The 26,815-nt window shown below is 39.3% G+C and overlaps 1 protein-coding gene across 1 annotated transcript in view; it reads left to right on the top strand.

Moving 5' to 3' along the window:
* PCCA (propionyl-CoA carboxylase subunit alpha) overlaps positions 1 to 26,815 on the top strand; it is a 242,509-nt gene that overhangs the window by 117,144 nt on the left and 98,550 nt on the right. Inside the window, exons 17-18 of the mRNA XM_088522787.1 lie at positions 7,520 to 7,630; positions 15,721 to 15,823. Coding sequence (XP_088378913.1) covers positions 7,520 to 7,630; positions 15,721 to 15,823 — 214 coding nt within the window. The remainder of the gene's footprint in view (positions 1 to 7,519; positions 7,631 to 15,720; positions 15,824 to 26,815) is intronic.

Raw genomic sequence — 26,815 nt, 5'->3', positions numbered from 1 at the left:
TAACTGGGCAGATGCTGAGAATGGAATTTACTCAATATATATCAAGGTGGTCATGAGAATATAATTTGCATTATATTTCCTGAGCAGTATCTTCAAAAAATCTCAAATAAGGTTTGTGAGTGAGGAAAGGCCTAGTTAGGTAAAGCTGCCAGTATTGTTAAGGGATGGTAACGTCCAAGGTCTAACACAGATTTTTCTCATCTCATAACACTTTAGTTTTGTTCTGTGGTTACCAACGCGAAGCAGGATATTTAAGTACAAAATACACATTTGTCAGGTGTCACCTGAGAATCTTAAAGTTTGGGTTGTTATTTTTGAATTTCAGTAATAGAAATCGGGTATTAGAATAATGCCTTGTGATGTACCTGCTATGTGTGTGAACAGATGATGTGTGATTTCTCTCTTCCCAGCTTTTCTAAGACTTAAGCAGGTGTTTTTTATTGCAATTTATCAGGCTTAATCTGTTGTTTTAAGGAAGTGCGTGAAATCCAGTATGATTCTTTGGGAAGTTTACAGATGAAAGGTGTTTTTATGTATATAACTAAATTAAATGGACATATTTCTGCAGCAAGTAGAACTGATTATCGCTTCACCAGAGGTCTGATTGGGCAGATAGCGTGTATCGTTGTGTGCAAAAGCTTGTGTAATCCTTCCTTCGACCTCTCTTTTTGCTTTTTCCTTCCCTGCTGATTAAAATATAAAACAGCAACATGAAAATTAACAGTCTTTTCTGAAAAGTTAACCTTTCTCTGTTGAGATTTTGCGTGCTGTGGGGAGAATAATGCAGTAGCCTACTTGGGAGAAAATAGAAAGGGGGAGGGAGAGGCTCTGAAAAAAACAGAGCAAGTAGAAATGAGTGTGAGGGCGGGGGGGATCTTCCAGCATGGCGCAGAAGAGCAAGCACATAAAGCAAAACTGGAAAATGGTAGTATTTGCAGCTGTAGAGAGGGGATTGGGGGGGAATGTTTCCTTCCTCTTCCGAAGCCTTTTATGATTGAGGATGCAAACTGCCATCAGGCACACTTGTTACTTCGGAGTTTTTTTTTTTTTTTTTTTTTTTTTAAAAAAAAAAGTAATATGCTTAATGTTAAGGGAAATGCCTTGTCTCTCCAAAGAAAAGACTTTAATTTTAGTGTTTTATCATATATTCCCAAATAACTACTTTTCAGGTATAAAGGCTTTCACAGTTAATTTTGATTATATCCCAAGAATTGTTTATCATCAATTAATGATTCTATCTGCTTTGTATTATCTTAAAAGTGATATTCCACCTTTGGTACTGTTCTGTCTTGTCCCCACGGGTCAGTAAGCTGAGAATGCTCATTGGTTTTGGGAGCACAACAAAGTCTGTGTGTAAAGTAGGTTTCCTGCAAAGAGCTTGTGTGTAGTGTTTGATTTCTTCCTGTTTAAGAGAAGGAAAAGTCCTCATTCTTCTGACTGTGCTTTTAAAGAAGTGCTGCAAGAAACTCTCCAACTCTTCTGTGGATTTTTCCCTTGCCCCAGCAGAGACTATAGAGTTTGAGACTTGAGTAAGATGCACTACGTTTCCTGACACTTGGCAGTAGAGATGAGTGGATCCAAAGTGTTTCTATGTGGAGATTGAAATTGGAGGAGGAAAAGCAGCTGAAGTATCAGGAATTCAAAGCCACTGGAAATGACCATTTCAGCATGTTTGGCAGCATCAGCTTAATGTACAGATGTTTGAGATTCCCCTCCTATTTCTTCTGGTCTTTTGAAGCCAGGTGCAGGTGAGGGACTGGGAATGATGGCGTTTCAAGGGAGCGCTGCGGCCTGGGGCTCGACAAGGTCAGAGCCTGCTCCAGTGCGGGGCTAGAGGAGGGAAAAACAACTGAAGAGTAATTTTTTTTTTTTTTTTAAAAAGGTAATTTTGGCGCAGGAAGCGAGAGACAAAATCTGGTGCAGCTTTGTTTCAGGGATTTTTTTAAAGGAAAAAGAATTATGGCAGGGGAAAAAAATGCAAGAAAGGCAGAGTGCCAGATTGAGGAGATCCGACAAGACAAGTACTGTTGTGTTGAGTCATACCCCTTAAATCTAATGTGGTCCGGGGGTTCTCCTCTTCCCCCGGAGAGCGCGGCGGGTGCGGAAAGGGTGACGGCGGGGTCAGCATCCTTTCGCGTTCTCCTGTTCCTGACAAAGGCTCCTTAACTGCTGCTTGCAAGTGTCCTACTGATTCAGACGTTCATGCGTGTTTGCTAACGCCACAAATAATGGGCTGCTTAATCTCATTAAGAAGCTGAGAACTGCAGGCAGTACAAAATTTAGTTTGAAACTGAACTAATGATTTTTTCCACTAGGATATTGCCATCTATTATCTGCCTTTTCTTATTTTTCCCCTTTAGTTTATGAGTTGTGCAAGTATAAGGCTTGGATACCCAGAAAAATTAATGTTTTAATTGAAATGTGCTCAACTCAGAGGGTCAGTGCGGTAATGATCTTTTTGTGAGAATATTGTGTGGATGCTTGTGCATTAAAATTACCAAACTAAAAAAGGCCACTTTTGTAATGGGACTTTGTTACCTCTATATGCAGATGGTCTGCTCGAAAGTGAATGACAGAATTAAATAGTTGAATGTGTAGGATTTTAAGGACTAGTATGGTAACTTTTGGAAGTGCAAACCCTGGACACCAGGGTTGAAATCGTAAACTTTGGAAAGTTCTTATGTTGAAAGTGTGTTTTCATGACCTATGCAAAGCTCTGATAAAGTTCCTGCTTCAAGTGGTGGGTAACGTAATGAGTTCTTGATAACGCTCAGTGTAAGGCTTGATTAATGTTTTTTTGATTCAGAGAAAAGAATTAGGACGCTTTATAGGATTCCTAACTTGCATTCTTATTCATCACTTAAATTGAGTGGTGACGATTTTGCTTTGCTATTTCTAAAAAAAAAAAAAAAAAAAAAAAAAACCTCTAATACTGCCCTCATTATGTTTTGGCAGTCTATAAGTATGCAAATAAAGTTCTTTCTATTCCACCTAGCACAATTTAAAATTCTCAGCAAGTTAAGTATATTGAATTGTTTATCTACAGAGAGGCATGTAGGACTCCAATTAAGTTTACATGGATAAATGCAGATTTGTGTTTGCAAATGTCGAGATGACAGGCGCTTAATACTGTAAAAAGGCTAATCAACACTGAATATGTTTAGTGTCAGTAAATATTTGTAGTGCAAACGTTGCCAGTGGCTTGTGCTTTTGCATTTGCAGTTTATTTTTGATGTCTTTTTGAATAAAAATGTGGCATGACATCCTGTTCATAAATCTAGTATAAAACTTGTGTTGTTTTATGTTGTCTAAAATTGATTTTACTACATTTTATCCTGGACAACTATAGGAATCCAGGAAAGGAGTTAGGCTGCTGTCTGTTGCTAACAAAAATAAGATGCACTTAACATTTTAAGACAGATGTAATCCAGAAAATATGGAACAAGGCAAGATACAGTAGAGACAAGTGGGCAGTATGTGGATAAATTTCTGATTATATATATTTTTTAATGAGGGCTCTTCAAAACAGTGATTACTAATCAGCTCAGTTGAATGATGTCATTATTCTATGTACTTATGTGTTCATTAGGCAATAGGTTCAATTTCATTACAAAATTAATTGAATCTCGGCACTACCTATATTACATACAAAATATATAAAACATTTTACCACATCTTTAGAAGTTAAATATTTGTTTCATCTCCTTTACAAATAAATGTAGTCTGGGAAATAGTATGTCAAAATGGAAATCTGCCATAGATGAAGACTGTTGATATTATATGAAGGATATAGTGGAATGAAAGAGAAATCTAAAGAGGACAAGGGCTATTACTTTTCATTATGTTTTGACTTAGAAAAAACCATAGAACCACAGCTGCGTTTCTGCAGCAGTCCTCATGCAGAAAAATGATGCCGAAATTTTGTTTTCTCGGGGGGAAATAAATGTATCTGGTTTAGGATTTTGTTTGTTGGAAATCTCCCAGCTTTTCTGGATAACAAATGATCTTGTTCTTGGCAGACTGCAGAAATAGTCAAGGGAAAGAAAAGAAAACCAGGGCAACATAAATATAATATACTTGGGTTTAGTGCCTAGCTTTACATGAACTAAGCGCTGCCTGTTGGGCTCTGTTTGATCCCGTGCGAGTGTGGGGCTAATGTCTGGCCAGTGTTTGGGAAGCAGCAGGTAGCCAGGAGCAAGCTGCTCCAGGGGCCCGCGTTTCTGTAGCCTAGCAGTTACTCACACACAGATGGAGACCTTATGAACTCTGACAGAGGTCACGCCAAATTACGAATCTAAAACTCCTCGGCTTCTGAAGAGTTGCGCTGGTGCGTTATTATTATTATTTTTTGAGCGTGTGATTAGGAACATCGCTGAAGTTATCAACTCAGTTTTGAGAAGCAGATCGAGCATGCAGTCATTGCTCAAATAATCATGGGAACAGATAAAGTTGGTCTTTCATGGTGCTTTAAAGGGAAGCTGTTGCATATTAAAATTTTATTTACATATATAGAAGACATTGGTTACACTGCTTCCCAATCACCTAGGCTTCTCTATCAAAATCTATCAAATTTTTAAAAGGAATTTTAGAGTTGAAAACTTTGTAGAAGTCTGATTTTTCTGATACGCACAGTTTGGAAATAATTAAGATACACATAGTATTTTTTTGATGTCAGGTCTTTTGGGACATTCAGTTGAGACACCAAGCTCTCTGTCATCTGTCATCAACCATCGTCTCACCAGGGATCTTACAGCAGTTTAGGAAAGAAAAACATGAGATGATCTGGTTTCACGTTGTGGTGTGCTTAAATCCTTCGTTTGGTCTAAGTAAGAGATCAGGGAAGAGCTCCTCTTTTGTCTTTTAATTACAGTCCTGACGCTGTACTTAAAAGATGAAAATCTCTGTTATATTTCAACTTGCTACTCAAACGGAAAAATCTGGGGAGGTGGGTCAGGACTTTGATGTTTTGATAGTTCCTTTTTGTAACAGCCAAATAAAGATTTTATTTGTCCTCAAGATGTCTTCGTTTGTCATAAGAATATTTGTTAAAAATAACTTTTAGCAGAGATACAATATGAGTTTAATTCTGTGTGTATGAAGTCAAGGACCATGAATGACTTTCTAGGTCACAAGCAGCAATGAGACTGATCCTTTTTTAATCAAATGGTCAAATTTTCATCTTGTCATTGTGTAGTGTGCTACTTAATGGCTCATGAGCTACTCTTTAAAGTTGTGACTTCATGTTTCAGTGAGGCTGAGGCGGGTTCCATGTGTTGAAAGTGGTTTCAGTGATGGCCACACAGAGAGCTTGAAAATTCACACCGGCAGCAGACTGTGGGGGGAAAAAAAAGCTTTAAAAGTGTTTGAAGTGATCTGTGCAGAAAATAACAAGAATGTTATTCATGCTTCTAAACTGGAAAAACACAAAGGGAAAAGAAGTAGGGAGCGCAAAGTCATCTCCTCTAACCCCAGCACTTCAGGGTCAGGGTACTGCTGGTGTCTTTGCTTTGGTGCTATCTCTGTTTCTGTAGTAAAAATATCTAAATAGTACAATTTGCAATTAAGAAACTTGAGTTTCCAGTGACTTTTTATTACTGTTATTTTAAACTGGAGCTATGAGGAAAAATGTGCAAATAATTTCCAAAGTTGTCATCATCACTATAGTAATCATAAGAGCTTGTAAGTGAAAATACCTGAAGTCCAAAATTTTGTGCCTTACATGAGACATAGGTGCACAAATAGCTCCAGGGTAACTTGTGATAGCTTGTGTGTGATGTTCTGCATTTCATACCTAGCTGTGTGTATCTAACAGCAAGGTTCATGTGTGCCTAGCAAATGCGAGGTTATTTGGAGATGCCCATTTTCTGTTAGAATCTTTCCCAATTGAGTGGAGGGTTGACATAAAGATGTTTTTTTCTCTTACCTGCTTAATCCTAAACTGTCCTTCCCAGAGGTGACCTCTGTGCTGTTCCCTGAAGGGAAGTATCTTCTCTTAGAAAATTCTAGAACTTCCTAAGCAGAGGATAATGATTTGTGGGTTTTTTTTATATATCTTGGCGATTTTATTTCCTCTCCCAAATCCTGAAAAGAATTCTTCATATTTAATAATGAAATTACTTACTGTGACCTTTGTACTTGTGCTGCACTGTAAGTACATCTGGCAAAGTGCAGTTTAGCATGAGGTCGTTAACCTAGTTAGACTGCTCCGCTGAAAGGAAGAGCAAAGCTGGAAGGATCCGAGAATCACCCAGTGCTGCTGCCTAAGCTAAGGTGCCCAGTTGTGCCTGCCTCCGGACTGGTGCTTCTCTAACCTGTTTTTAGGCACTTTTATTGACTTCCCAACCTCTCTCCAGGCAGCCTTTACCACTGCTAGCTGTCCTTAGTACCTCCTGTGCTGACATCTATTTCTGCTTACATTTTGTCCCACCTACACTGAAATATGTTTTATTCCTTCCTCTTTGAGAAAGCAAATTAATCTGTTACCCCATCTGTGGGGAAGCTCAGAGGATTTAGAGCATTTTGCGTGGAAGAACTGCACGGACAGTGACAGCAGCCATGGAGCTTTCAGGAACAGTATCATAAAGAAGGATGGAGGACAAGGAATGTTAGTTTAGTTTCCCCAAGTACGATAATCTGCCACAGCTCTTTAGAAAGCTTTGGTTAAAAAAAACTTTGGTGGCACAAGAAACAGGAGAAAAGAAGGGAGAAGGAGGAAAAAAAAAAAAAAAGAAACAAGATGAAAAGTAAAACAAAAAGAGGTGAAAAATAGAGAAAAAGAAAATGGTAATGTAATACTCCAAGGAATTAAATGGTAAAGATGGCTACAAGAGCTGTATTGGGACAAATTTTTTATTGAAAGATTTTGTTTTATTTTAAGAGGCTGTTTGCCCAGCAGGGTCATGGAAAGGGGATAAAGGGGGCACAGAAGGTTAAAGGTTGTCAGGCATGGTTGGGTAAAGGTGCACTCGGAACAAAATTCTGGTTTTTAAGTTCCACATGAGCCTCTTATGACTTAGAAATCACACATAAATGATAAAACTTCCTCCTGTATTTCATTGCTGTGACTGAGGTGCAACACAGCTTGCGACTAAGGTGTCAGGGCAACAACATGGGCCAGGGTTCCCTGGAATTAGGAAAACTAGTGTGATTGTGGTGCACCTTTCACTTCACTGGGATGCCCCTGGCCTTGCCAACATCTGGCGGGACCAAACTGAAATCCTCTCACTGTATTTGTTGTCTTTGGATTACGAGGTTTTTGAATCAGACTTGGTGGAGTGAATTTGTTTTACTTAATTAGTTAACTACTTAAACTGAGTGTTTCAAAATCTCTTGAGGCCAGAGTGGAGCAAAACTACCAAATCTACACTGATATGATTCTATCATATTGTGATCTGTAAGTTGAAGACAAGTATTCAATCTATGAAGGTGAGACTTCGTATTTTAAAAAGTTTTTTTTTTTTCCCACGGTAGCTTGTGGTTAATACAGTTTCCTGATTTTGTTTTGGTGTTCTGTTTCTAGGTGTGACTCACAATATTTCTTTACTGAGAGAAGTGATCATCCATCCCCGCTTTGTTCAAGGAGATATCAGCACGAAATTTCTTCCTGAAGTCTATCCTGATGGTTTTAAAGGTTTGTTCCTCCTGGAAATCTCGTTTCTTTCTCATTGAGAGGTTTTGTTTCTGATTGTTACTACTTTACTTACTAAATCACCTCTTCTCTAATAATCCTTTTTGTTCAAATTTCTGTTTGTATGCACACACTTAGTTTTTAATAACACACAGTAAAATTGAAGCAGTTTTTTTCCTTTACTTTTAATAAGGTAAATGCATGATTCTAGTGACAGATGTTAAATGAAGTATGATCAAAGGCGAAAAAAACAATTCGTAGGTTAGGTGATATGAAATACTTAAGGTAAGCAATAGTTCAACTCTACCGTGCTCTCCTGCTTCGTTACAGACAGTGCTTCTGCTGTTTCCTGAAGATGCCATTTTTCTTTAACCCACATTATTGCTTCTTCAGTGGGTCTGCAGTGTATTTTAGAAACTTTTTAGCCCCTTGTGTTCACTGTAGAATTGTTTGCAGGACCTGGGCATTTAGTTGTAGTATTCCTGTAACTGGGTCTTAATATTCACTATAGAGAGTAATGGGCAATAGCATCACATTGAAATTATCATAAGGTCCCAACCTAGGTTATCACACACAAGTGAAAATGCTTATTTGCAGCACTCCAAAGAAATGACTTGGTCACCAAAACATTTAACAAGGCTGGTACAAAAATGTTCGCAGATGAATAAAGTAGATTCCTTTTGCAAGGATCACAATTGTAGAGGTTGTCTTTCAGTTGATTTGCTGTAGATGCTTCTTTGACCTGTGTGGTTAAGGACTCATTCCCCTGCTTGCCTTGCACCTCGGAGGACATTCAGCTAAGGCAGGACCTCCTGTTCAAAGGCAGAGCTCTTCTCTGCAAACCATGTCAGTGTTTATTGCTCATCTCTTTCCTTATATGGGGGGTCTTAGACTTTTTTCTTCCCTTATTAATCAAAGGTGGCAGAAACCTTATCCCGCTTTGGACATGAGTGCCACTTTGGCAATTACTGGACATGATTTATGGGACTGATTTATCCCATGAAGGAATCTGATGAACTGCAGACATGCGAAGTGCATGACAGGCTAGGAACGGGTGGAAGGGAATGGAGAAGGAAGGAGAGGATGCAGGCTGTGATAAAGGTTTGCACCATGTTGTGAAAAGGAGCCTTGCCTGACACACAGCTGACAATAAACTGTTCCAGCTTGGTTTGTGAGAATGCGTCTACTGGGGCCTTTGGTCACCCATGGGACCCCCAAAGGACTGGTTTTGTTGGCTCAGGAGAAAGACCCCTTGCTCTTTATTTTTGCCTCTAAGGAGGAGCTTTTGTCTCTTTCTTTTCTTTTTTGTTTTTAATACTATCAAAATGCTAAATTATATATATCAGTTAATTACTTATTGGTCCCCAAATTGCAGGATGACAAGAAAGTTGTCTTGGAGTCATATGACTCCAAGACTCCAGTTACCTTAACGGTAACTGCAATGCAGATATTACTATTAAAAAGCATTTGGCTTTCAGGTCAAGGATACTTGCTCAAGAGTAGCGATTCACTGAAGTAATTGAGAACCCTTTCAAGAAGGGCTTTCATTAGGGAGAGCCCTTGAACTTTGGACCAGATGCCCCTGGCTTTAAAGATCGAGTCAGTTGAGTCAGAGCTTAGTTGCTTAAATGCCTGCTGAAAAATGTGTTTGCAGGTGCAAAAGCTCTCTAATGGCAGCTGTTGAAGCTGAGTGGAGAGAGTGATGGATACGTGCAAGTTCAGCAAGGGAAACCAAGCAAACTCATGCAGTGTAAGCCCCATATTCATTCCACAAACCTGTCTGTGTAAATGCTGAGGGTAACTTTTGCTAGGAGATTTTGAAAATTAAATAGTCTCATATATCATAAATGTTTGTAAAAGAAAGGTGGCTTTTAAAAAACAGAGGTAATCAGGAAAGCTAGAGGAATGTGTACTCCAAGGTAGATTTGGAAATGCCTAGAAATATTTGTTGCTGTTCACAGTAGAAATCCGGACCAGAAGTGTTTTCAACTTGAAAAACTAAGGAAGCACAAACATTTCAGTGAAGATGTGTGCCATAGTAGTGCTTGAGCCTAATCCCGTGTGTTTCATTTCTGAATTATGTGATTGCCACAGCTGTCCTATGTTGATGGCAAATAATGGAGGTCAGTTACGTTCTGTTCATTGGCTGTGTAAAGTGCTGGCCCACTCCTTAAGTACATTTTTCTTCAGATACAACTATTAAATTTTGTCTTGCTTAAAAGTAAAATAAGTAAATAAGTTATTTTTTTTCGATCTTATTTTCAAGACTTCCATTATAAGTTGAAGGTAAGAAAAAATTAATTATAAGAAATATCTTGGCAGCTTGTCTATTAACCTGTGATGACACTTCAAATTACATCTGGAGCTAGAATGCTTGGTAATTTTCATGATTAAGGCTTAGCTCTTTTTCCTCCCTTATTTAAATAAGAATTCATTAACACAAACATATTGTTTATTTTACCTTATTTTAAAATGCTGTATTTCTGTGTTATCAAGCTAACCTTCTTAAGGCAGCTCAGAGTGGGAGAGCCTTTTATAAGCTGTGTGGCCTGTACCAGAGATGGGCAGCTAGAGTGCTGGTGTAGCCGGCAGGCTGTCGAAGGGTTTACGGTTGGACTTGATGATCTTGAAGGTCTTTTCCAACCACAATGATTCATGATTCTGCAAATTTAGTATAGCTGTAAAGCATCTTGCTCAGAGAATAAAAGTTGTTGCCAAGCACGTAGAAATAGCCCAAAAGTATTGTGTGAAAGTGTGCTTTGAGAGATGTCAATATTGCCCTTATGCCACTTTCAAGCAGCCTGAAATTGCTCTATGCTTCCTAATATCTCTTGTGAGAAAAATATGTACTTTGTTATGCCTATTTTATATACCCAGGAAACATCCCAATTTTCACAATGACTCGAGAGGAATCTTTGACAAAGAACAAAATTAAACTCATGGGTCCTTAGTCTGTTACCCTTCTGGCCTACTCTTTTTGACCTTAGTGTTTTCCACAGTTCATCTGTCATTTCTTGGATATCTGTTTTAATATGGAGATAGTTTTGTAATGGCCACACTTCCCGGTTACTGAACGATGTCTCGTGTGCTTGGTCTGTCTCACTGGGAGAGACTTCCTGGGCAAATGAGAAATTTTCCAGGTGTCAAAGCAGGGGTAAATTGCAAAAGCCCTTCCAATTTTCTTATTAATCAGTTTCCTGGAGCTCCTATGGAGTTAATCGCAAAGGCCATACCAAAACATGGAGAGCAAAGGAAGGGGCATCCTTTACTTTCCCCTCTTCAGACAAGTTTATCTCATTTGGCAGAGAGAAAGAGCAGAACTTCTCATGAACAATCCATAATTTTGGGCAGTCCATAATTTTAACTGATTTCTAATATACAGAGGAAGAAAGAAAGAAGCTCATCTTTCCTGTAATTGTGTTTTGGCTCCGGAGAATATGTGTGAAGTGAAGTCTTGTAGATACGTGGTGTCTGTGATACTTTTATAAATCAGTGGCAGTGCTGGCTCTGCTTTATGCAGCACTTGCAAGACCACCTCTGAGAACTGCAGCTAGTGTTGCCCTCTCTGCCATGCAGACATGTGGAAGGACTGACCAAATAGTAGCCTCAAGGAGGGACCGAGGGGACAGAGCAAGTCTCTTCACTGAGGTGCATACAGAGGTACAAGAGACAGCGGCCATAAGTTGAAACAGGGTAGGTTTGAAATGGGTATAAAGTGAGAGGTATCACTCTGAGGATAGTTACTCATGGGGACAGGTTTTCTAGAGAGGTTGTGGAGCCCCCAGCATTTTTCAAGACCCAAGTGGGCAAAGCCCTGAGCAACCTGGTTTAAATTCAGTGTTGAGAATGCTCTGAGCAGGGGTTGCACTAGAAATGTCCCCGGGTCCTTTCCAACCTGAGTGATTTCGTGATTGTGTTGTGAATTAAAATGCTTTTTCGGTGAACTGAGGCTTTAGAAGGGACCTAAGTGTGGAGATTTTTGTTATTAGCAGGACAGAGGAATGTTGCTGCCTCTGGCTGTGCTGATGCTGGGAAGCAGGGGATGGTTGCTATTAACTGAATTCCATTCCTCTTCCCCACGCTAGACCCTCTGCTTTATCTCCATTTGATAAAGCTACTGGGCCATAAAACCTGTCTTAACAGACAGCTTAGTTGAATTTCTGTTTTCCCCTGGGAAAGAAGAACATTTCTTGGTCTGTCAGCAATCCCTGTAAGCTTCAGAATAACAGAGATTTCTTTTCTGAATTCCATAGCATCTATCTTACAAATGGTTACCAGCTTTTACACAGGTACTTCTTGTATATTCTGAACGGTTTGTGATTCCACGTGCAGACCAATATTGTCTGTATTTTACCATAGTTATCTGGATGAAGCAGAGCTTGGATGGACTTGAAGAATTAAAACCTTTAATAAACAGCCATTTTTTTCAACCTCAGCTTGCTTGATATCTGTGCCACCTAATTAAAAGTCCTTCAGGAAAAAGCTAAAACCAGACGAGAATCTAAATATGATGAAAATATTTCCTGCACTGGTGTGAACCTCGATTTTATTGCATTTCCTATCTAACTCATCTTTTTCTCTTTCTCTTTCTCATCATGCTTTTTAATTTTTGTTCTTCCCAATCAGAAAATAGTCACTTACTGAGTATTAAGTAACAGGCCTGGGCACAAAAACATAAACACTTGGTGGTATTTTTTTTCCTTCCATAATTGATAGTAGGAAACACATTTCTAGGACAAAATGCAAATTAGCTTGTTATGAGAAAAATGACCTTTTATGTAATTTAATTTGAAGTTGGTTATGTAAAGTAATTGTATGAACTTTTTTGACTCAGCTTGGGGGGTACTGGGATAATATTGATTTAAGCAATCATAACATCAGGGAAATGAGAAAGAAATACTTCTTCCTTGTCTTCCTTTCCTGTTCAGGATTCTACCATTTAATTGTCATAGATATATACAGTCTAGTCTTAAGTAATGTGAGTAACAGGGCTTCCAGTACTTTCCCTGTGACTTAACTTGATAGCCATTACCTTTGTTTTATGTTCACGTTATATAGTTCAGCTCAGTAAAGGCACTGAGTGTGCATAAGTAGATCCCAGTTTTGGTAAAGATGTTTGGGAACTGATGCACGTTTTGTGGTGCAGATGAAATCTCTGTGCAGGCTGGGGTCCGTAATGTGCACCAATGAGGGTAGGAAAGGGCAGTGGTTGAATTTGCCACTTTGGACGCTGAGGATCCTTTGCAGCTCACTCATTGCACTTCCTATCAAGGCAACACCTGGAAAAAACACCCCAGAGGTGGCTTTCAGAGTGCTCTCCTGCAGGGTGAACACCCAAGGCTGTGTTGTTATTACAATGAGTATTCCCATATATCTCAAGACATACAGTTGAAGTCCTGAGGGGTAGATTGAAACGTAAAATGCTTGATATCGAGTACTTGATATTAAGCAAAAGTATAATTATTGAGGGCATCTGTATAGTTTCTAAGTTAGTACTGTAACTGAAATTTAAAAAATGTTTAAAAGCGTACTCAGCATAGGAGAAGAGCAGAAGGCAAAGAGAGGAGGAGTGGATTTCAAAAAACTGAGGCAGTTTTGACAGCAGTGTTGTCTAAATGTGAACTGCCTACTTTGGGAAGCCTTTAATCGGACTTTTGAGATATGTCTCCAAAGTTACACTAGGGATGTTCAGTTGTATGATGGCAAATTCATTGCCAAGGAGCCTAAGACCAACACGAGTTTTTGTGTGCTCCAGGCTCTCTGCGTGACTTAGGAAAATAAATACAAGTTGCTCACATTGGACACTGCAGTTAGGGCTGTTTTTCTATTTGTCAAATCTAATGCAAATAGCAACAAATACAATGCAGACAAACTTTTTTCCATGTCTTTGATAATGAAGAGGTAAATGTAACTCTTGGTTGTTAACCTGTTTCAACTTATTGGCCTTTGTTCACTGTTTGGAGTTTGTTTTTTAATTCATGATAGTGAGAGAAAAGAGTTTTTGCAGTACAGCAAGATTAAATGCAGTTATTGATTTCATCCAAGATGAAGATCATGGATGGAATACAAACAACTGGAGAAGTGGCACACTTCAGAGACGGAGTTAATGCTCCTTGCGTTATATAATTATACAATGCTCATGTATATCTAAACAAAATAGAAATTTAGAGTTCTTTAATTTTCCAGTTAGCTGTTTCAGTAACTGGCAAAACAAAGATCAAGTTTGTTTTTTAGGCTAGTTTCTCAGTGTTTCAAGAGTTGTATTTCTGCATGTATATGTTAAAGTGTTTCCATTTGGAGGCAGATAAAGAAATAATAAACATTGGACAGAGGAAGCTGCAGTAATTTTTAGCCAACATATATTAATATGGACTAAATAAAAATAAATTGATGCAGATTTTTTTTTTCTCTTTAAATTTACATTTTTGGGCCAGTTACAGCTCCTTTGTATTGTTAGCTGGAACTGTGATGAGGGTGTTTCCATCATCACGATGGTGTTGCCAAGGTGGACTCGAAGCAATATATTTATCTATCCATATTTGATGGGCCCGGACAAACGATTATAACAGCCCTAAATGCATTTCTCAAGTTGTAACTTGTGCAATGCTGACTCGGATCATTTTCAGAGATCTCCATTCCGAGATGAGGATATTATAACAGCAAGAAGTTGCTAGTAATTAATGCTCAGCACCAGGGAGTTGCCATTGCACACAGCAGCACTGAGACTATGAGAGAGTGGAGATTTGTGAAGAAAAGTGCGACAGCTTCTTTACTGCATGACCTGAAGCACTGTGCAGAGCTGCTCAGGGGAACCCAGCTTTGTGAACCTTCTGCACTTCTCTCATCCCTTTGTGAAGTCTCTGCCTGCCATAAATGGCAATTCTGGGGGGGAAACATGCTCACAAAGGTCTGCTAATGCAGCCCGCAGCTGCGTAAAGCACTTTGAGAGCTGTGTTTGTAACTAAGTTCAGCCGAATCTTTATCGTCTTCATCCTTTTTTACTTATTGTATTATCTTTTTAATTATTGTATTATCTGACTTTTGAAACACCTATAATATGTTCTACTTTCTCTGCTTTTATCAGCACCTAATGCTTCTCCTAAGCATAAAGTTTGCCTCTCTTTGGTGTCTATCACAGTTCATCTTTGCATTTCTTCTCCTGTTAATACATCATCATTCCTATTGCTGGAAGTTGTTGACTGATTTACTTGCCCTTTGCTTTCTATAATGTCGGTTTGCAACCTCCTACTTCTGTGGTGATATCCGGCTTGTCCACCTATTTGTGAGCTGCTTATGCCAAATCTTTGTCCATTTTATTTCTGACCTAAAAACGGGGAAACTGAAGTTCTGTAAATACCTTCTGTGTTTTAGCCTGCTAAGTGAACTACTGCATTTCTGATTGACTCTGACCATCCCAAGCAAGACCAGGCTAGGAAAAAATCTTATCTCCTATCAACCTACTTTGTGTGTTTTGACCAAACCTTTATTACTTTGCCTGTCTTTAAATTGTTAGGTACTTCAAGCATGGTGTTCGTGCCGTTTTTCTGCTTAGAAAGTGCCAAGTGTGACTTGAAATCATTAGTTACAAATGACTCTAAGTGACCTTGGCTGGGAAGTACTTTCATTCCTATATATTTTACAGATTATATTGTTGTATTATCCCTTTTGCTTGGACTATCTGTAGCCTTTGCAAGGAAAGTACTGAGGAAGGCTGCCATATATTTTGAATAAGTTCTAATGTACAGATGGATTCCTTACCAGCATGAGGCACAATATGTCAACCAGTGACATTTCACTAACGAAAACAAGATGCTGTGGCATCATTTAATTTTTTTTCCTTCACTTGTCAAATTGTTTTTAACAGAAATACTAGTGTTAACAGTAGGGCTGGTCTGTATGAAAACAAGCAATTTAAACTCTGCAACTCAGAGCGTCTGCTATGCTACGTCTCATCATAATTTAGGGGGAAAATGTAGGTTTCATCTGTAAGGCCTAAACAGTGTCTTCACTGGTGGTTGTTACTGTTTGTGTCTGTGTAAGCACTGTGTTGGCCTGTGGTATCTAATTTTTTTTAACTGCTTTTTGGAAACTAGGACACAAGTTGACAGATCTTGAGAGAAGAGAGCTACTAGCAACAGCAGCTTCTTTGTACGTGGCTGAACAACTGAGATCACAGCGATTTCTAGGGACTCAAAGGTAAGTTCATTTCTAGGAACTCAGATGTGCTGATGCATTTTTTAGTGGCATCTTCTCATGCACGAGAGGCACTGGTGGGAAGCTGCATGGTTTCTTAATATAATCTGTTTATTCTAAATTCAAATGAGCTGTGGCTTGCACTTCCCTATTCATGCAAGTTATTCATGATTATTTTTCTTCTAAGTATTAACAAACTAATAGACATAAAAACATTACAAGCCAGCATAGTAATTAATGCACATCAGGAGTTTCATTAATGCAAAATGTTGCTACATTAGTAACTAACCATAAATAGAGCATCACAAATTTTCCATGTGCCCATTTGAAGTGATCTAAGCACTTTGCAGTAGCATGAGTACTGAACTACAGAGCTTTAAAATATTGTGAATTCATGAGTAATTTGCTTCCTTGGTGAGGAATCTTAATAGTTTATGATCCAATTCTGAAAACACTTCCCGCTTTGTAAACTCTTCAAGAGTCTTGGAGAGTCAGCACCTTGCTTTAAGTATGTTTTTTAGTGCCACTGTTGTTGGTAGTATGTCTGCATCAAAAAACTTAAGCTGTCCACTGGCTTTTTGGAAAACAGTGCTTTTTTTCCTCCAAGATGCTTCTAGCTTTTGTCATCTTCTGGCTCTGATTATTGTTCAATTTCGGACGATATAATTTGTGAACCCTTTTGGATGGCGGATTTTGTAGCATTTGCAACATGATTTTTTTTTTTTCTTGTCTTAAATTCTTTAATACAGGGATGTGTGTGAGAGAAATCAGACTGCAGAGTAAACGTTATTCAAATTCCATGCTAGTGGTTTGACAGTATATTCTATTACTATTTTACAGTGGTCAGGAATAAATCAAATGTGGTTTCAAGAAGTCTTTATTTTTATTTGTACCCACAAAGATAAATACTACCATATGGTGTTAAAAAAAAAAAAAAGGGCACTTAGAGGAAGCATAACAGCTTTGTAATATGTAGCATATGTAGGGCTGTCGTTGCTTGCCTTTTGCACCTATTGAGTGTAAAGCACCTTTATATTTCCTTCCCCAAGTTATATCCTTCATAGGAAGTGGCATAAGGGGAAGAACAGACAGTATAAGGCCACCAGTCCCCAGCTAAAAGATGGAAGGGGGAAAATGAAGAGCAGCTCTGTAGTTTTTACTGGCCAGCATAGGAAGTTGAGTAGTCTGGTGCTGCTACGGAGAAGTTAGGGATTACTTTGTGCTTCGAGTGAGGATATGGGCACTGTTGATTTGAATAGCGGTTCTCAAAGTCCTGTTTTGTTCCCTGCTATGATTTGGGAATTGACTGACTGGCCTGTAAAACACTCTTGCAAACAAGAGAAGAAAGGAGTCTTATTGTTGAAGAATCTTTTCATGTTTTCTTTCTAATGCAAATATTTTCTTTTAGTATTAGGTATCTCTGTTTCTTAATAGAAAAGGCATACAACTATTTTAACCCAAGTAGCAGATATGTCAACAGAGTACTGCATTAAGCTATTGGGCATTGTCATTCTTCTCTTTCTTTGTAAAGCGTCAGGACAACAAATACACTTTCTGCTTTGAAACACATTGTCTTATTTTTGAAGTCCTTCTAGCTTAACTTGCTCAGATCCAGCATGAGCAGAGAGGGCAGCAGAGCCTGGGAACATGAAGTGTGTGCTTGGTAAGACTAAATTAAGATCTGATCTTTCAGATCTTAAAAAGTGGAAGTAATAGATGTTTCCAGTACAGGGAAGGTCACCTTCTCTGGCTGTGGTGGGGTGTACTTAGTTTCAAAGGAGGGTCTTTTCTGTCTCTCCTGACATACGCAGTTTTGGAATGAATCTTTCAGAAGCTCAGCCTTACAATTTTCATAAAGTGAAGTGAGTAGTGGCCAAGTGCTCAATATTTGCTTTTAGTGAATAGGTCTTTATTTCAATCCATGTATATGTAATGAGGTCTGTTTGCCTCAATGATGTCTGAGGCCAAGTAAGGACAAGGTAAAACCGGAAAGTTTTATTGATAAGTATCTTCTGATGATAAATCTGATAATGGCCCTTCCCTTCCACCCCTTCTGTCTTCAGATCGTGAAGATCCTTGAGAGGAAACAGTCAAAAGAAATAAACCAGAATACAGTCAAGGGACAGAGAGTCCTGGAGAGTGTTCACCACTCCTTAGAGAGCTTAGTGGACTCCATCCGGAGAGGACTAAAGACCATGGAGCACACAAATTCCTGTAGGGGTTCCTTGCAGCATATCCCTAACTTATCTCAACTACATCTCACTCTTTTTGAAGGTGTCCTATGTCATGAATACTGCCTGGGGAGCAGGAAGGTGGCCATAAGAGCACATGTTTATTGGTAAGATTGCAATCTGTTTGAAAAATTTTGTAAAAGAGAAAGTGCAGATTAGGAACTTGGGCTTCTGGCAACAAACCCCAAAAGTCAGTTGTAATCTGAGGTGCCTGTGGGAGAACTGGGAGTGCAGAGTCTGTGTGAATTTTGCATCCCTGTTGGAGGATGTGAGCAGATCAGACAAACTGCACATTCTGAAGTGGAGCCATAGCTTTCTTCTAATAGTTTGGAAAGCTGTATTGACATGATGATCCTGTGTAAGTTTCAGTTCTCTGGTACTATTTATGTTGACAGCATTTTTTTCCACATATACAGAAAGCAATCATGAAGTCTCGTGTGAAGAATTGCACTGAAAAGTAGTATTTTGAAATCATTCATTATTTCTCCTAAACTTGGCACAGCTGCCAAGCAGACGGAGTTTTCTGCTGAACTTGAGTTATATGCTTGTCTTTGGTTTGTTTTCTTTTCCCTTTTGGGAGCCATATGTATAATATGCATGCCTTTCACAACTGCAGGGTATGGCAAGTTCTCTCTTTTCCCATGATTTATTCAGCCCAAGCTGAGGATTGTTATTCTAGGGAGATAGATAGAAGTGCACTTGGAAATCCTCTCTGAAGCTCCACCTTTTAGCATCAGGGTACTGAGGCTGCAGTCAGATGAAATGCAGCTGAGCCAGGTTAAGGAGTTGCTGTCTGAGCCTGCTCCTCTGCTTGGCTTCTCCTCTTCCCCCAAGTTTGTGCTCATGGTTTCATAGGTAGTTGCTTTCTGCACTGGTTCTGCCCAAATGCCTTGTATTTAGCCCAGGCACCTGTCAATAATGGATTTTTTCTAGATCATTTTGGTTAGTCAGGTTGGTGGAATGTGAGGTTATTCTGGAAAGGCAGAAAGAATGGGAATATATAGCAAGGGGGCAGGGGAGAGCAGAGGATGGCTCAGAAAAGGGATGCAGAGGTAGGTCTTAACCCAGCCTGACCTGGGGAACAGAGTTATGTGACTGCTGGTCTCATGAGGTGATATTTGCAGTGTTGTGAGTGGAAAACATGTATTTCATATTGCAGGAGCCAGTGCAGCGCTCTTACTGCAAGCCATGGTCAATAAGCTGTAGCCTTGCTGGTGAGAAACACCCAACTGCACTAAATTTCAGTCTGATGCAACCCCTTTCCTCTGTTCCAGGGCCTGGGGTTGTAATTTGTGCAGAGCACCCACAGGTGGGTTTCCACTGCCTCACTCCTGTGAGACAAAATCACTGACTCTTAAGAGAGAGCAGCTGCTGGAGATGTTGGTGTGCTGACAGGTACACAGATGTAGACAGTCACCTTTGCTACACAGCATTAGTATTAGGCACAGGATTAGAGCATTTTCTGTGGTTTGTTTCTGAATTTAACTGGTTGTTACTTAACCAGTGCTCTGGTTAAAACCAGGGAAAAGGATTGTTGTATTTTTTTGAAGATAATTAGCTAATGAAAATGCTTGGTGTCATGCGAGCCACATACTAATGTGGATATTTCACTGTGATATGGAGATAATAGGGGCATATGTTTCCTGCAGGAAGCAGCTATGAAAGATTGATGATTGTTTTATTGTTCAGCTTTCAGTTATTTTGCCTAGGACTTTTCCTACTGCTTCCATAGTCCAGTTCATTGTGGAACTGGTGCCACCCACAGCTGCTGAACAGATTTACAGCATCTAGTAAAAAGCCAAGGTCTTCGAGACAGAATTCAATCCTGTTTCAAGTGGAAACATATTTTGGCTGAAGTGGATCCAGCTTATTTCATGTCTGTTTGATGTAGTTAGCCTTTGAGACCAAAAATGATGTCGTACAATTGAATCTTCACAGTTTGGCCTCAGAGTTGTTTTCATTAGTGGGTTGGGAGGGGAATGGGAGAGTGACTCTCCAGGTGTGGCTACATCTTGCTATCTCGTGGGTCTACTAATGTGATGTTTATACTTCTAAACCCAATTGCCTACAGCACTTCCTATGCGTTGCTTGTATTGGCTGCTAAGCGTATTTTCCTAATTTTTGGATGGGTTTTACCCTTTCATCATTTATGACCTGGAAAAAAAACAGGGAGGCTTCATGCCTGCATTACCTGATGCTACATGCAAAAAGCTAGTAACACACTGGAAAATGTTTTATATTGCCAGTAAATAACTGAAGGGATTTCTTGCTCACGCGTTTAATGTAGAAGACCTGGATTAGGGTCTGCATTAAACTCCGAATTGTGGACCTTAGGGAAGTTACATGTTTAGATTGCACCTCAGTTTACCGAAAGACAGAATGGTCTTAGTTTACTGTGCTATTCACTTGTAAAAAGTTGTTTAGCAATGTTCATAAAGTATTTGGAGACTTAAAGTGGGTGGAAACACCTTCCGCAGTGAGAAGTTACAGTTAAAATACAAGCAACATCTTTGTTTTAATCTGAAACAGCTGAATTGTCTTTTGGTCAAAAAGCATCAAATAATTCATTCTTGCCGAGTTTCTGAAATAGTCTGGCCGAATTTTTGCGGGTTTAAAAATGTTTAAAAATTGTGAAAAATTCACAGTTCGGACGTGTCCAGGATATAGCATGACTAGTGAACTGCAGAGCTGGAAAGAGAGCTAAATCATGTAGGCTTTTGTTTCATGCAGTCCTGGAGCACATGAATGCCCGACCTCTCATGCCCTGGCTGGAGGGATGCGGGTATTTTGGCCCAAGTGATGCCTAAGGAGGGCTCAGCTCCCTGCCTGGCACTGCCTCCGTGTGCTGAGGGCAGCGGGAGCAGTTGGGAGCAGCACCCGTCCTGCTGGAGGCTGCGGAGGAGCCGGCTCCCTGCCCGCCCGAGGTCTCCCCACGTGCAAGGAGGGTCAGCTGCCCGGTGGGGGGTGTCCGGGGCTTCTCCAGCAGCATGAAATGAGGCTCCGTTACAGTAATTCCACCTTGCCTTAATTTTAAAAAGGAGAAGAATGTTGGGAGAATGGACCAGAGTTGTCCAAACATGCCACTTGGGAAAGGAGTGTTCTTATTTTTGCTGCACAGTCGTAGGTACCTCGGAATTGGATCAAATACATTAGTAAATTTTTCCTCCCTAGAACTATGGCAATAACATGAACAGTTATTGTACGTACAGCTAAATGTTTATACCTCACATTAGCCTTCAGATACCGTCTCCAGCATAATACAAAGAATAAAACCCCTGTTTTCATTTGGATGATGAAGTCCAGCCCACTTGTGGCTTCTGTTCATCCCTGGGCTTTGCAGCCAGGCAGTCATCTCAGCTCATGAAAACAGCACCGCCTCCTCCTTGTGGTTCTCGTCCCCTGGCCAACAAGTCAAGCGTTCTTCTCATGATTTACTGTGATGCCTTTGAAAGCCCTTGATATATTTATGTAACTGAAAACGTTATTGCACTCTATTTTTTCCCCCTGTAGGCTAGCAAGATACTAAGAAACTGTTCTCCTTTCTCTGTGATATCTTTGTGATGGGGTCTTCTGCTTGTGACACCCTTCTTCTGTCTCTTTAAGTGTTATTTATGTGTACTTTTGACCTCTTCTAATATATATATGTATGTATATATTTTAAATCTTCCCTAATCATGACTAAACCAGCTGCCCTATATATGTGTTCAGTTGATTATTGTAGAAAGAGGATTATATGTGCTCGGGACAAGCAATTAGGTGCAAATATACAAAATAGGCCACAGTTTTAGCCACTAGAAATAAGGGTATGTAAAATATAAAAATCGAAATGGAACTTGTCAAGGTAGCATTTATGACAGTTGCTACAGAACGTATGTGTTGTATATTTTGTTTGATTGTGTTAAATTAATGGATCAGAATTGATAAAGTGGTATAAGGTATTTATATACTAACTTGCAAGTTAAGTTGTTGTTCCATATGATTCATAAATAAACATTCTGGAAATGTACATTACGTGCTCTAGGTGTCCCTGCTGGAGCAGGAGGGTTGGACTAGATGATCTCTAGAGGTCCCTTCCAACATCCACCATTCTGCGAAACCACACGGTCTATGTGGGGAATTTTTCATAACCTGTTGTCTCTCAGCCCTTTGTAGGGAAGGTCTGGGCCGGCAGGAACATCCACGTGTTCTTTCTTCGGAGTTAAGTAAAGGAAGCAGTATGAAAAGTTGGAGCCTCCAAGAGCTCTGCTGGAGTAACCAGCTTCTGGGGCAACTGGTCACTTAATGTGAAGTCTGGATTTGCACCGTGTACAAAAGAGAATGTTTTGGTGCAGTCTCAGATCCCTAGCTGGTTTTAGTTGTGAAGCTGGCCCTTTTCTCATCCATGCTTTCCATGACCACCTTTTTCTGAGCTCCTCTCTCCCACAAAATTTTTCTTTCCTTTGCTTCGATCCATTTTGATCCCAATAGTTCTTGTCATGCAGACCTAGAACTCCTCAACTACTACTGTAATATCTTTCTATGTGTAAAAAGTGCGTATGTGAAGCCGTAGAGGAGCTAAGAAAATGTGTGCTAATTGCTTCTTGCTTCTCAGGCACTTTAAAGGTATTTATGTATTTTATTTGAAGTTTTGAAGGACAGAAATGAATTGTGCTGGACCAGAGGTGTTTTCTTTTAGGGGAAAAGTTTTGTTGTCTTTGAGGGGACTCTAAGCTCAGTAAATATGTGAGGCTATTTGCCTGAGAAGATCTATTCATGTTTTTATCAACTTAGGGCTATTAACACATACACACAAAAAAAGATGGACATGAGCATTAGGACCATAGCCTTTAAACTCCTTGGGGCTGCATCTTGCTGTTTGTGTAGTATTCAGCTTATTTTAGATGCTGTTGCAGTAGAAATGAGAAATGGAAAAATAATGTGAAGAACGTCTCTCATACAGTATTGTCTGCATACTTTCACATGTATGTGTCTTGATTTGTCCATTCTTTAATGTGCTTGCTTCATTCATGTTTCACAAAGGCTGTAGTTAAATATAAGATATTGATTGAAGGGAGAGATAATTCATTTATACCTTTGTTATTGAGTATTACAATTTTCAACCGTTTCTTTTTCCTTTGATTCAACTGCAAAAGTGGGATGGGACACAGAATGGCCTCATTATTGCAGGAGTATTTCTCTGTTCCCTGCAATGATTCCAAAAGCTCTTGCACACTTCATCAGTATTATTGTAATTCTTTGGCTGCAGGATATTTGGCAGCTGTTGCACCCCACTGGCAAATCCTATTCAGACTTCACTTCCATTCACCATTGCCATTGGAGAATTGATTTCTCTCTCCTCTGCTCTAACCTTTCCCAATTCATTTTGGGTTGTTCAATGTGAAACATTTTAATTTCATATCATACAGCCATTCAGCTCGCAATCCTTTTTTAACCTGTCACCAGGGTAACAGCATAGCATGCCTTCTTTAGGCAATCAGGTTTTTATTTCACATGCTTAATGTTGCATTAAATGTTTGCGTTTTGTTTAACCCTCTTAAATACTGCGAGCTGTGGATATATTTCGCAGGGTAATGAAGTCTCTGATTTCAGTGACAAGTCCTCATAGAAATTGCCTTACTTGAAATTAAAAAAAAAAAAAGAGAACATGAATACAGTAATGAGAAGATTATTAGTAAAATCCCAAATGGCTGAGCAAGCAAACATCTATAGAACAGCAAAAATATTTTTCTTCTGAAAGAAGCCTTTCAGAAGCTTATATTATAATCCTGCACTTTGCAATTACTTTTACCTGTAAGTGCACTTGTTAATATTACATTTGCATTAATGTAATTAATGCGATACCATGACAGATATATATGTGGAACTGTAAGCTGAATAGCAAGCGACTTATATACATAAAAATTGGAATTTAATAGGATGGTGCAATTGATTACAGAAAAACAGAAATGTCAATTGTCTGTTTCTTCTGTTCATGCAGTCATGGTGAACAGGCTGTATCCATGTTACTGGGAATGAAAATAATCCTGAATTTAAAGTACCTTGCTGTGGGTGATTATGAAATTAAATAAAATATATATTTTTTCATAAGTGAAAAGGCATTAGTGTTTTGGTTTTTTCTTCCCTTTTTTCTTTTCTTTTTTTTTTTTTTTTTTTAACTGTGATGTTACAGACTAAGTTCTGCTTGTCTTGGTATATGAATAGTATGACTGGGGCCAGCTACATCTCCCCCACAATTGACTATAATTTTTAAAGTTTGTAATATTCTTAGTGTTCAGAATTGTATATCCTCCATTGCTAACAATGATCAGAAGTAGTCTGCTCTCAATGATATAGGTATAAGAGCTATGCACTTGGGGAATACTAATTTTATAAAACTTCTCTTTGCAAAAGAAATCAAAGATATCTGGCACTGTTAGGGGAAAAAAGGCAAACAATATTTGCATTGCTGTACTAGCTGAAGTATTAGTTTGCATTTCACATAGTTGTCTGTTTTGAGAAAACAGCTGCTTGTTATGGATCAGACCCACAGAGCTGACTTTGTTAGAATTTTCTTTCAACAACATACAGCTAATTAGGATGTAACTAGGATAGTTTCTTCTATTAATTTTCGATTTCTTTCCAGTTTCCTTTTTTCCCCAAGTTGTACTATAAGCTACCAAGTATTATTTCTTGCCAGAAGAGGTTTGGCAGTGTTTTGTTACTGAATTTTGCCAAAAGGAGCCAAACATATGGTAATAGTTAATTTATTGGTTCTTCTAACCTCAAGGGAACTCTTACAGAGAGCATATTACCTTTTTATCTAACATATTTTAAATAAAAGAGCTGTTGGCTTGAAATTTGATATGCCAGTATGGAAGGAGACCTTCAGTGCAGTTATGCTCAATTCAGTCTTGTTTAAGCAAGATTAAAAGTGCAAATGTAGAAGACTGAACTAAGGTTTCTTTCTTTCCACTTTTAGAGAGTTGGGCCACTTCTGCATAATTCTGATCTGTGTGTTTAGGTGAAAATATTGAAGAAATGGTTTTCAGGAGAGAATGAGACCCACCTTTCCCTCCCTTCCTTCCAGAAGTCTTAGGAGCTTTCTTCACGTGCTTGATGAGGCAGTTTCTGGTATATCCTGGAAAAAAGCATTTATTTTTGGCTTATATTTATTTTCATAAGTAGAATCCCATGCCCATTTGTTGCTCTGTGACAATGTGTATTTGTCTAATTCTAGCGGAAGAAGTATTTGAGAGGCAGCTTTGTTATTTGTTTCTCTGTTCAATATCTGGGACTTGGATCTCTTAACTAACCCTGCACAGCTCAAAATCAGTAATGAGCTGCATTTATTTGAGAAAACCTTTTTTTTTTTTTTTTTTTTTTCCCTCCACATTAGATGGCACCTCCAAAGCCTGTAGTCTGAGAAAGACTAGCACATGGAACCTGGGTCCTTTGAAAGCAGGGATGTTCATCCCTTGGCTTAGAAAGGAGACAACGATGGCAGGTCTTTATTCTGTCTCTGTGTAGTGGTTAGTAAAACTGGTCTTAATCTATGAGTGGTACAGCGCAATGATGCAAATAATTCCTGATAATGATTTGCTTCTTGTGGCACCGTTTATTTCCATACTGAACCCCAGATTTCAAGTGCCCTTTTTCTCCCGGACACTGAAATTTCCCTGCTCTTGCTGTTCCAAGGTGAGGGAGGTGGCGGGAGCTGCTGGCCTTTTGCTGCCCACCGCTCTCCCGCACTGGATTGCGGTGAGACGTTAGCAGCGCGCCAAGCACGGAGCACAGCTCTGCTGGGACAGCCCCTTGCACGCAGAAAAGGGCTGCCGTTATTTCCCTTTTTGGGAAATTATATTAGCTGTTGGGCAAGAAGACATTGGGAAATCTTGAGTTCCCTAGTGGGAATGAGCCTGTTGTGTATGGTTTCCAGCAGCAGGAGTGGGGGACTAGATAATCCCTAGAGGTCCCTTCCAACCTGAAGCATTCTGAGATCCTGTGGGAGCACAAAGCTGCTTGGAGTCGAAGGAGAAGTGGAGAATTGTTTCTGAATATCTCCCTAAGATATCCTCTGTCACCAGGCCGACTCTGCTTCTGGGGGTACTTTTTTAAAAGCCTCTGGTTCTTCATTTCTTTCTTTACTGATTACTTCGCTTTTCATCTAAGTGTCCAGGAATTCCTAGTCCGATAGACAGACATCGGATCAAAATCAGTTAAGTACAGTGTATACCAAGTCATGTTTTGTACAACTGTGTTGTTTTATATTTCGTCTCCAGAATGTGTCTGTTTTTTCTCTGTCAGAAGAACAGTGTGATGTTCTTTTTGAGCATCCTCTTGACCGTAAACTTGTTTGTATGAGGTTGTTTTTGGAAGGGGAACATTCAGAAAAAATTTAGTTATACATATCGGCTTACCAAGAAAGACAGAACAATATTATCTCTTTAAACAATACGTGTAATCATTTAAATTATATAATAATTGGGTGTGTAAGAAATCATGCTTTAAGACAAATGTTGCATACAGCATAAAGAAATGTATATATATGGGTCTATCCCTCCCACACAGACTGGTTTCCCTACTTTGAGCTTAACCTGCAGAAAAGTTACTGGGCAAAATATGTAAAATGCAAGGAGTGAAATCAGAGGTCTGGCTTCTTCAGAATATGTGTGATTCTGTTGCTAACATCCTGAGGCTGGGTTTCTGTGGCCCAGATTCATATTGACTAGGTAGCATAATAGAGATAAGTATCTCCAAAGGGTAGTTCAGCCTGTTTGAGGTCTGA

Source organism: Tinamus guttatus, unplaced genomic scaffold, assembly GCF_059628265.1.
Source record: "Tinamus guttatus ecotype Peru unplaced genomic scaffold, ASM5962826v1 Tinamus_guttatus_pri_ptg000165l, whole genome shotgun sequence".
NCBI classification, from domain to species: Eukaryota; Metazoa; Chordata; class Aves; order Tinamiformes; family Tinamidae; genus Tinamus; species Tinamus guttatus.
This window is presented reverse-complemented; position numbering and strand designations above follow the sequence as displayed.